Here is a 13137-nt window from a genome sequence, read left to right as displayed (position 1 = left end):
CACACTCAGGTGATTGACATACCTAGTACCAACACACATGAATAAATATGAATCACTTATTCATTACATGCAGCATATTTACCACACCGTGGTGATTGACATACCTAGTACCAACACATGAATAAATATGAATCACTTATTCATTACATGCAGCACATTTACCACACTCAGGTGATTGACATACCTAGTACCAACACATGAATAAATATGAATCACTTATTCATTACATGCAGCATATTTACCACACTCAGGTGATTGACATACCTAGTACCAACACATGAATAAATATGAATCACTTATTCATTACATGCAGCACATTTACCACACTCAGGTGATTGACATACTTAGTACCAACACATGAATAAATATGAATCACTTATTCATTACATGCAGCATATTTACCACACTCAGGTGATTGACATACCTAGTACCAACACACATGAATAAATATGAATCACTTATTCATTACATGCAGCATATTTACCACACTCAGGTGATTGACATACATAGTACCAACACATGAATAAATATGAATCACTTATTCATTACATGCAGCATATTTACCACACTCAGGTGATTGACATACATAGTACCAACACATGAATAAATATGAATCACTTATTCATTACATGCAGCATATTTACCACACTCAGGTGATTGACATACCTAGTACCAACACATGAATAAATATGAATCACTTATTCATTACATGCAGCATATTTACCACACTCAGGTGATTGACATACCTAGTACCAACACATGAATAAATATGAATCACTTATTCATTACATGCAGCACATTTACCACACTCAGGTGATTGACATACTTAGTACCAACACATGAATAAATATGAATCACTTATTCATTACATGCAGCATATTTACCACACTCAGGTGATTGACATACATAGTACCAACACATGAATAAATATGTATCACTTATTCATTACATGCAGCATATTTACCACACTCAGGTGATTGACATACCTAGTACCAACACATGAATAAATATGAATCACTTATTCATTACATGCAGCACATTTACCACACTCAGGTGATTGACATACTTAGTACCAACACATGAATAAATATGAATCACTTATTCATTACATGCAGCACATTTACCACACCGTGGTGATTGACATACCTAGTACCAACACATGAATAAATATGAATCACTTATTCATTACATGCAGCATATTTACCACACTCAGGTGATTGACATACCTAGTACCAACACATGAATAAATATAAATCACTTATTCATTACATGCAGCACATTTACCACACTCAGGTGATTGACATACTTAGTACCAACACATGAATAAATATGAATCACTTATTCATTACATGCAGCATATTTACCACACCGTGGTGATTGACATACCTAGTACCAACACATGAATAAATATGAATCACTTATTCATTACATGCAGCATATTTACCACACTCAGGTGATTGACATACCTAGTACCAACACACATGAATAAATATGAATCACTTATTCATTACATGCAGCATATTTACCACACTCAGGTGATTGACATACTTAGTACCAACACACATGAATAAATATGAATCACTTATTCATTACATGCAGCACATTTACCACACTCAGGTGATTGACATACTTAGTACCAACACACATGAATAAATATGAATCACTTATTCATTACATGCAGCATATTTACCACACTCAGGTGATTGACATACATAGTACCAACACATGAATAAATATGAATCACTTATTCATTACATGCAGCATATTTACCACACTCAGGTGATTGACATACCTAGTACCAACACATGAATAAATATGAATCACTTATTCATTACATGCAGCACATTTACCACACTCAGGTGATTGACATACCTAGTACCAACACATGAATAAATAAGAATCACTTATTCATTACATGCAGCATATTTACCACACTCAGGTGATTGACATACATAGTACCAACACATGAATAAATATGAATCACTTATTCATTACATGCAGCATATTTACCACACTCAGGTGATTGACATACCTAATACCAACACATGAATAAATATGAATCACTTATTCATTACATGCAGCATATTTACCACACTCAGGTGATTGACATACATAGTACCAACACATGAATAAATATGAATCACTTATTCATTACATGCAGCATATTTACCACACTCAGGTGATTGACATACATAGTACCAACACATGAATAAATATGAATCACTTATTCATTACATGCAGCATATTTACCACACTCAGGTGATTGACATACTTAGTACCAACACATGAATAAATATGAATCACTTATTCATTACATGCAGCACATTTACCACACTCAGGTGATTGACATACCTAGTACCAACACATGAATAAATATGAATCACTTATTCATTACATGCAGCATATTTACCACACTCAGGTGATTGACATACATAGTACCAACACATGAATAAATATGAATCACTTATTCATTACATGCAGCATATTTACCACACTCAGGTGATTGACATACCTAGTACCAACACATGAATAAATATGAATCACTTATTCATTACATGCAGCATATTTACCACACTCAGGTGATTGACATACATAGTACCAACACATGAATAAATATGAATCACTTATTCATTACATGCAGCATATTTACCACACTCAGGTGATTGACATACCTAATACCAACACATGAATAAATATGAATCACTTATTCATTACATGCAGCACATTTACCACACTCAGGTGATTGACATACATAGTACCAACACATGAATAAATATGAATCACTTATTCATTACATGCAGCACATTTACCACACTCAGGTGATTGACATACATAGTACCAACACATGAATAAATATGAATCACTTATTCATTACATGCAGCACATTTACCACACTCAGGTGATTGACATACATAGTACCAACACATGAATAAATATGAATCACTTATTCATTACATGCAGCACATTTACCACACTCAGGTGATTGACATACATAGTACCAACACATGAATAAATATGAATCACTTATTCATTACATGCAGCATATTTACCACACTCAGGTGATTGACATACCTAGTACCAACACATGAATAAATATGAATCACTTATTCATTACATGCAGCACATTTACCACACTCAGGTGATTGACATACTTAGTACCAACACATGAATAAATATGAAGCACTTATTCATTACATGCAGCATATTTACCACACTCAGGTGATTGACATACTTAGTACCAACACATGAATAAATATGAATCACTTATTCATTACATGCAGCATATTTACCACACTCAGGTGATTGACATACCTAGTACCAACACATGAATAAATATGAATCACTTATTCATTACATGCAGCACATTTACCACACTCAGGTGATTGACATACCTAGTACCAACACATGAATAAATATGAATCACTTATTCATTACATGCAGCACATTTACCACACTCAGGTGATTGACATACATAGTACCAACACACATGAATAAATATGAATCACTTATTCATTACATGCAGCATATTTACCACACTCAGGTGATTGACATACCTAGTACCAACACATGAATAAATATGAATCACTTATTCATTACATGCAGCATATTTACCACACTCAGGTGATTGACATACCTAGTACCAACACATGAATAAATATGAATCACTTATTCATTACATGCAGCATATTTACCACACTCAGGTGATTGACATACCTAGTACCAACACATGAATAAATATGAATCACTTATTCATTACATGCAGCATATTTACCACACTCAGGTGATTGACATACTTAGTACCAACACATGAATAAATATGAATCACTTATTCATTACATGCAGCACATTTACCACACTCAGGTGATTGACATACATAGTACCAACACATGAATAAATATGAATCACTTATTCATTACATGCAGCATATTTACCACACTCAGGTGATTGACATACTTAGTACCAACACACATGAATAAATATGAATCACTTATTCATTACATGCAGCACATTTACCACACTCAGGTGATTGACATACTTAGTACCAACACATGAATAAATATGAATCACTTATTCATTACATGCAGCATATTTACCACACTCAGGTGATTGACATACTTAGTACCAACACATGAATAAATATGAATCACTTATTCATTACATGCAGCACATTTACCACACTCAGGTGATTGACATACTTAGTACCAACACATGAATAAATATGAATCACTTATTCATTACATGCAGCATATTTACCACACTCAGGTGATTGACATACCTAGTACCAACACATGAATAAATATGAATCACTTATTCATTACATGCAGCACATTTACCACACTCAGGTGATTGACATACTTAGTACCAACACATGAATAAATATGAATCACTTATTCATTACATGCAGCATATTTACCACACTCAGGTGATTGACATACCTAGTACCAACACATGAATAAATATGAATCACTTATTCATTACATGCAGCATATTTACCACACTCAGGTGATTGACATACCTAGTACCAACACATGAATAAATATGAATCACTTATTCATTACATGCAGCATATTTACCACACTCAGGTGATTGACATACATAGTACCAACACATGAATAAATATGAATCACTTATTCATTACATGCAGCATATTTACCACACTCAGGTGATTGACATACTTAGTACCAACACATGAATAAATATGAATCACTTATTCATTACATGCAGCACATTTACCACACTCAGGTGATTGACATACCTAATACCAACACATGAATAAATATGAATCACTTATTCATTACATGCAGCATATTTACCACACTCAGGTGATTGACATACATAGTACCAACACATGAATAAATATGAATCACTTATTCATTACATGCAGCATATTTACCACACTCAGGTGATTGACATACCTAATACCAACACATGAATAAATATGAATCACTTATTCATTACATGCAGCACATTTACCACACTCAGGTGATTGACATACTTAGTACCAACACATGAATAAATATGAATCACTTATTCATTACATGCAGCATATTTACCACACTCAGGTGATTGACATACTTAGTACCAACACATGAATAAATATGAATCACTTATTCATTACATGCAGCACATTTACCACACTCAGGTGATTGACATACTTAGTACCAACACATGAATAAATATGAATCACTTATTCATTACATGCAGCATATTTACCACACTCAGGTGATTGACATACCTAGTACCAACACATGAATAAATATGAATCACTTATTCATTACATGCAGCACATTTACCACACTCAGGTGATTGACATACCTAGTACCAACACATGAATAAATATGAATCACTTATTCATTACATGCAGCACATTTACCACACTCAGGTGATTGACATACTTAGTACCAACACATGAATAAATATGAATCACTTATTCATTACATGCAGCACATTTACCACACTCAGGTGATTGACATACCTAGTACCAAAACACATGAATAAATATGAATCACTTATTCATTACATGCAGCACATTTACCACACTCAGGTGATTGACATACCTAGTACCAACACACATGAATAAATATGAATCACTTATTCATTACATGCAGCACATTTACCACACTCAGGTGATTGACATACCTAGTACCAACACATGAATAAATATGAATCACTTATTCATTACATGCAGCACATTTACCACACTCAGGTGATTGACATACTTAGTACCAACACATGAATAAATATGAATCACTTATTCATTACATGCAGCACATTTACCACACTCAGGTGATTGACATACATAGTACCAACACATGAATAAATATAAATCACTTATTCATTACATGCAGCATATTTACCACACTCAGGTGATTGACATACTTAGTACCAACACATGAATAAATATAAATCAGTTATTCATTATATGCAGCATATTCACCACAAAATGTATAATTTTAATTTGTGCATTATCACTGCAACTCACCTCGCATCGACCACATCTCTGTCTTCTTGTGGGAAGCTCTGTCTTTTCATTGTCAAGTTCATCGCGGAAGAACGATTCAAAGATATTCCTGACAGTGACCGTGGTGGTTGCTTTGGTATGTTTCGGAACATCTTTCTTAGTGACTTTCTTTATTGCTTTTCTTGCAGCCCGCCTACAATAAAAAGAATTCAGAATATGTAAAAGCACCGAATACTCCTTGTCTGTACCTGTATTAAGTAGAAAATGTAAGAATATTTGTACCTGATACCCAGAGTGACTCCAGACAATTTAATCAGATCTCGAACACAGATTGTTGTTAGTAAAGAAAATTCATCGTCATCCCCAGCTTCATCATAACTTTCGATCTGAAAACAAGATATTGGTAATTTAGACCAGCAATAAGTTCTTTGGGTTTACATAGAAAACTATTTAACCTTTACACCACCAGACTCTCAAATTCTTCTGCACTTTCTTCTTGTATTATGAAAATGAACCCTAAAACTTTGGAGCCAACAAAAAAAAATTAATCAATTTTCAGTTTTTACTCACAAAATTTGGCTATTTTGGTCCCAACCTTCTCATGGAAAGTGCTGACTATAAACAGGACTTTTTTGTTAATTTGTGGTGAAAAAAAAAGAACTGGTGGTGAAAAGTTTCAATTTTATACTTGGATAGATTCTTGTGAAAAGTAGCTCTGTTAATTAATGGAAGTTAATTTGCTTGAATGTAATTCTGAAATGTTGGAATTTACTCAAAGGTGAATCATCTTTTACAGCAACATGCAGTAGTCCCCTTTCAACCAATTTTTGTTGTACGTGTTACCCCCTAACAAATTTCACAACTTTATTTTATGTACCAATTTCAATGGAAAAATGCAATTTTTTGTGAAAGTTTCAAAGCCCTCTAAATAAGAGTTACTGATTAACTGAATGTTCTGATTTTGTTAAGGTGCACCAGAAAAAACCATTTGCTTCTGAACTAGTCACATTATAGGCAGAGCAAATATTGCTAACACTGACAAATGTTTATAGTTTACTTAGTGTATATAAAAAATAACAATTCAGTCATTCTTACCTGCTCAACTACAAACTGTGCATGTCTTAAAAATGTATCCTCTGTATAAGATGCACATCCCGAAGGTGGCACAGTTACCTAGCGAAAAATATACATTTGTTTTAATTTAAGACATCACTTGTACTTTCACATGGCTTGAAAACAAAACTATTAACACCAGGATGAAATTGAGCACTACTCACTATTAAATTCATGTACATGCTAAAAGAATGATTATATGACAAAATAATAAATTGTTGCCTATCATAAACAAGCAGCCAGTCGGCTGAGATAGTTCCGCTGTTAGCAATGCACATTTCAATTAAAGAACAGAAGATATCATTAGAAAATGAACAATATGTATAGTACATTGTATCAAAGCAACGGACCTTGCTGTTTTCAACAAAAATATCACTTTTTCACCAAAAATGACAAAAATAATCATCAAAATTAAGTAATTGAAGATATCAGCACGAAATTAACAAGGTCCACATGTAATACACATATATGTAATATAAAAGCAATCAGACTTGCGGTTTTTAACAAGTCGAAAATATCACTTTTTACCCAAAAATGACAAAAATATTCACCAAAATTAGAGAATTAAAGATATCATTACAAAATGAACAAGGTCTACCCAAGGTACATATACACCAAGTATCAAAGCATTCAGGCTTGTAGTTTTCAAGAAGAAGTCGAAAAAGTAAAACATTGACACGGACGACGACGGACAATCACTCATATGATAAGCTCCGCTCGACAAAGTCGACAGCGGAGCTAAAAATATAACTACGACCCAACTAATACTACTCCCTCTGTACATCTCGCATTATTTCAGCGTTAATTGATGAAATAATAAAGGACATCATATTATTTATTATGTTATAGTTGTGTCAGTTTGATTGTTTATTGGATTAAAAAGTTAAACAACAAAATAAACGTGGCACACATTAAGAAATTAAGATTAAGAAATAAGCATTACAATTTTAGTGGAACTTGTATCAAACACGACAACATGTGTCATTTCAAATTTTAGTGCAACATTTTTCACATTTTCCTTTTTTTTCAATTTTGAATAATTGGAAAAAAATCTCCAGATTTATTTTCTGAAATGGGTGTGGAAAATATGCTTGTTTCTGACCTGTATTTTGTTCATAAGATCTTCATATGTTGAGAATTGGTTATTCTGCAGATACTCTATTACTATTTTACTCATGTGAATCTTTTCTTTCATAGAGTTGTATATAGGTGCATAACATTCACTTGGAGTCATCAGGATATATTCTGCAAATGCTGTATGCAAATAATAATAATTGTGATCATTTAACAAAAATGAAATAAAACAAGCAGCCTGTTGGCTGAGATAGCTCCGCTGTTAGCAATGCACATGGCAATTTAAGAACAGAAGATATCATTAGAAAATGAACAAATCTGAGAGAGGTCCACATGTAGTACCTATATGTATAATATATCAAAGCAATTGGACTTGCGGTTTTCAACAAGAAGTCGAAAATATCACTTTACCAAAAATTACAAAAATATTCATCAAAATTAGAGAATTATTAAAAGATATCATCATGAAATGAACAAATCTGAGAGAGGTCCACATGTAGTACCTATATGTATAATAGGCACAGATCTAGAAGCAGTACCTACACACGAATTGGTGACGTCATAAAATACATGACCTTCAATCGGGGTCGTTTCCTCGGTATATACGAATTGGTATATACAAATTACAATAAAGATACTTAAGACATTACACATAAGGTAAAACAAATCACGTGACAATATAATGATAATAACGGTAATAAATCCTAGCTTAACAGTTGAACAGAATGCTCATACAGTCAGTCGGGTAACGCCGAGGGTCACGAACTGTGTTGCAAAATGGCCGTGTGGTTGAAACTGGGTCATGGCGTTACGGGTGAGGAAGACATCATTAAACACTCAAAATCACAATAAAACGGGGAACTGGTTGCATATTACGGCGTAGCCAACATGGGAAATAAAAAAACGCCCAATACAAACGACATGGGTTCGAATCACACTAGATACACACTCACCAGAACCGAAGCAATCAGAAACCAGCAATCGTTTTGGCTTTTCCGTTCAACTCATCGGAACACTGGAGTAGTTAGAAAAATGAACACCACTTAACGACCAACGTCGTGGCGTGGTACACAAGCGTGCCATCAAAATAAAACAAAATTAGCTTGAAAAGACAGTGGGTTCGAGTCCCGCTCAGAGCTACCGTAAAAACGTAAATCAAATAAACTGAAATCTCTCAAACCGTAAACAAGTAAACAAAGAACGTCGCAAAAAAATAATAAACCTCACAAAACTCCACCATACAAAACTGAATGAATAAATAATAAAATAACTAACGTCTTAAACTGGACGACGCGCAATTTGTTCAACAGTTTCCAGATTGTGACAAGAGATAAACAAGACCCAAGTCAATGTAAGTTTTGTTAAAGTGTCGATGGCGTTCTCTATATTACGAAAACAATTCAGGCAACAGACGAATATCTTCTGTGGTGTTGTGGAATTTATACCGTGTCTGCGGAATTGTTGATTGAGGGTTCGAAGCCAGCAGTTAACATTTTGTTAGAAAGTTTCACAATTAAATCAAATATCCAATGATACCAGTATATTTATTTCATTATTTTAACAACTTGCAATGGTGGAAGTTGGTCAAACACGAGTTCTTACACCTAAATAAGTATCAAATATTTGTCGACACATTTATTCTCTCAACCTTGTAGAGGTGGAAATTAATTAAACAACAGGTATTTACTCACAAATATAATGGTCAATATTTGTCCATACATTCATTCTGTCAATTTAAGAACTTGTAATTGTTGGAATTAATCAAATGAGAGTTGTCTACACCAAAATAAGTTTCAAATACTTGTCCACACATTTATTCTCTCAATTTAACAACTTGTAATGGTGTAAAATAATTAAACGAGAGCTGTCTACACCAAAATAAGTCTAAAATATTTGTCCGCACATTTATTCTCTCAATTTAACAACTTGTAATGGTGTAAAATAATTAAACGAGAGCTGTAGACACCAAAATAAGTCTAAAATATTTGTCCATACATTTATTCTCTCAATTTAACAACTTGTAATGGTGTAAAATAATTAAACGAGAGTTGTCTACACCAAAAAAAAGTCTAAAATATTTGTCCGCACATTTATTCTCTCAATTTAACAACTTGTAATGGTGTAAAATAATTAAACGAGAGCTGTCTACACCAAAATAAGTCTAAAATATTTGTCCGCACATTTATTCTCTCAATTTAACAACTTGTAATGGTGTAAAATAATTAAACGAGAGCTGTAGACACCAAAATAAGTCTAAAATATTTGTCCATACATTTATTCTCTGACGTTAACAACTTGTAATGGTGTAAAATAATTAAACGAGAGTTGTCTACACCAAAATAAGTCTAAAATATTTGTCCGCACATTTATTCTCTCAATTTAACAACTTGTAATGGTGTAAAATAATTAAACGATAGCTGTCTACACCAAAATAAGTCTAAAATATTTGTCCGTACATTTATTCTCTCAATTTAACAACTTGTAATTGTGGGAATTAATCAAACGAGAGCTGTCTACACCAAAATAAGTCTAAAATATTTGTCCGCACACTTATTCTCTCAATTTAACAACTTGTAATGGTGTAAAATAATTAAACGAGAGCTGTCTACACCAAAATAAGTCTAAAATATTTGTCCATACATTTATTCTCTCAATTTAACAACTTGGAATTGTGTAAAATAATTAAACGAGAGCTGTCTACACCAAAATAAGTCTAAAATATTTGTCCGCACATTTATTCTTTCAATTTAACAACCTGTAATTGTGGGAATTAATCAAACGTGAGTTGTTTACATCAAACTAAGTATTTAATATTTGTTGAGACATTTATTCTCTCAATTTAACAACTTGTAATGGTGTAAAATAATTAAACGAGAGTTGTCTACACCAAAATTAATCTTAAATATTTGTCCACACATTTATTGTCACAATTTAACCACTTGTTAATAGTGGAAATTACTTAAATGCGACTTGTTTAATCAGTTGACATCAATGCAACTTACTGTAAATGGGGTAATTATTCACTGGGTTTTAATTTAGCTTATTTCGCTGACTGGAAAATGCGCGAAATTAAAACACAGTGAATATGTACAATTTAGCATAGAACACATTATCTAAATGACGAAACCGTGAATTTAAAACCCACTTAATATGCCTGAAATGGTAAATCAGTGAAAATTAAACCCAATGAAAATTAGTCATTTTACAGTACCCGCAGACAGTGCACAGCAGAGTATCATTATTGAGCAATTATAAACAGGAACGTGTCTTGGCATTAGGGTTAGGGTCGGGTCAGGTATGGGCAACGGAATTATTAACAGGAACGTGTCTTGACATTAGGGTTAGGGTCGGATCAGGTATGGGCAACGCAAATGGCAAACACCCAATTGGCAAGATGTACACTAACGGGTTATGGCATGCATGTAGTTTACACAAGTAAAAACACAAAATTGGCAATTTTTTTGGACAATTGTAACTCAATAATAGAAATATGTTGTATTTCTATATATATACACACTATATAGTCTTATCAAATGCAAACACATCCAGTTAATCCATTGTGGTCTTGTGGGTCAGTTCTTTACATAGTGATCAGGAGGACCTGGGTTCAATTCCCTTGCCTGCCCATCTTTTTCTCGCAAACACCATTTGGCAATAAAGCTAAATATGACAACAAATTATTTAATTTGCATGACTACCCACATAGCTCAGTTGTACTATGTCAGCAATGTGAGCGATCGCTGGTTCGAATCCAGTATGTTTAGTTAGATTTTTGAATGCTAGTGAAGACAGTGCTCCTATGAGTAGGACTTAAATCCAAACTCCTGTGTGAAGACACTCGTGGTACAGTGGACAAGACAGTGCGCTGGGAACTCAAAGATCGCAAGTTCGAATCACGGATTGGACACTCCTACAAAAGACATGAAAGACGTTAAAAACATAAACAACGGTTTCAAAAACTCAAGTCAGGAAAACAGAACACAAGAATACTACCCCACATGGAAGCCAGTCGATGTCGTCGAAGAACGAACACAGTCGAAGAACGAACACTGTTGACAGCTGTAGGTCACGTGCAACAACAGACACGAGGAGCATGGCTGCTCTCCAAATGGGTCCCTTCTTTTGTATTGACCCCCTAAGGTTTGCTAATCCCCCTTTCTAACTCTTCCCCCAAAAATAATATATCGCCCCTTTTAAAATGTATTGAGCCACAAATTAATGAATATTCATGAGCACAGAAACTGCTACGTCATGAATAAATTAGCATAATTTTAAAAAATTTGCATAAAGTGTAGGTACTCCTTCTGGAGCTCTGCCGTATAATATATCAAAGCAATTGGACTTGCGGTTTTCAAGAAGAAGTTGAAAATATCACTTTTTACCAAAAATTACAAAAATATTCACCAAAATTAGGGAATTAAAGATATCATTACAAAATGAACAAATCTGAGAGAGGTCCACATGTAGTACCTATATATGTAATATCAAAGCAATTGGACTTGCAGTTTTCAACAAGAAGTCGAAAATATCACTTTTTACCAAAAATTACAAAAATATTCACCAAAATTAGAGAATTAAAGATATCATTACAAAATGAACAAATCTGAGAGAGGTCCACATGTAGTACCTATATATGTAATATCAAAGCAATTGCACTTGCGATTTTCAACAAGAGGTCGAAAATATCACTTTTTACCAAAAATTACAAAAATATTCACCAAAATTAGAGAATTGAAGATATCATTACAAATTGAACAAATCTGAGAGAGGTCCACATGTAGTACCTATATATGTAATATCAAAGCAATTGCACTTGCGGTTTTCAACAAGAAGTCGAAAATATCACTTTTTACTAAAAATGACAAAAATATTCACCAAAATTAGAGAATTGAAGATATCATCATGAAATGAACAAATCTGAGAAAGGTCTACCCAAGGTACATATACACCAAGTATCAAAGCATTCAGGCGTGTAGTTTTCAAGAAGT

At 33.5% G+C, this 13137-nt stretch overlaps 1 protein-coding gene across 1 annotated transcript in view; it reads right to left on the bottom strand.

Annotated features, from left to right (window-relative positions):
- LOC100329020 (DNA (cytosine-5-)-methyltransferase) overlaps nucleotides 1-13137 on the bottom strand; it is a 65417-nt gene that overhangs the window by 32688 nt on the left and 19592 nt on the right. The window contains exons 12-15 of the mRNA XM_085502006.1: nucleotides 8178-8329; nucleotides 7058-7135; nucleotides 6245-6348; nucleotides 5984-6155 (exon numbers count right to left, since the gene is read on the bottom strand). Coding sequence (XP_085358132.1) covers nucleotides 5984-6155; nucleotides 6245-6348; nucleotides 7058-7135; nucleotides 8178-8329 — 506 coding nt within the window. The remainder of the gene's footprint in view (nucleotides 1-5983; nucleotides 6156-6244; nucleotides 6349-7057; nucleotides 7136-8177; nucleotides 8330-13137) is intronic.

The sequence above is a fragment of the Saccoglossus kowalevskii genome, chromosome 8 (assembly GCF_978046115.1).
Source record: "Saccoglossus kowalevskii chromosome 8, keSacKowa6.1, whole genome shotgun sequence".
NCBI lineage: Eukaryota > Metazoa > Hemichordata > Enteropneusta > Harrimaniidae > Saccoglossus > Saccoglossus kowalevskii.
This window is presented reverse-complemented; position numbering and strand designations above follow the sequence as displayed.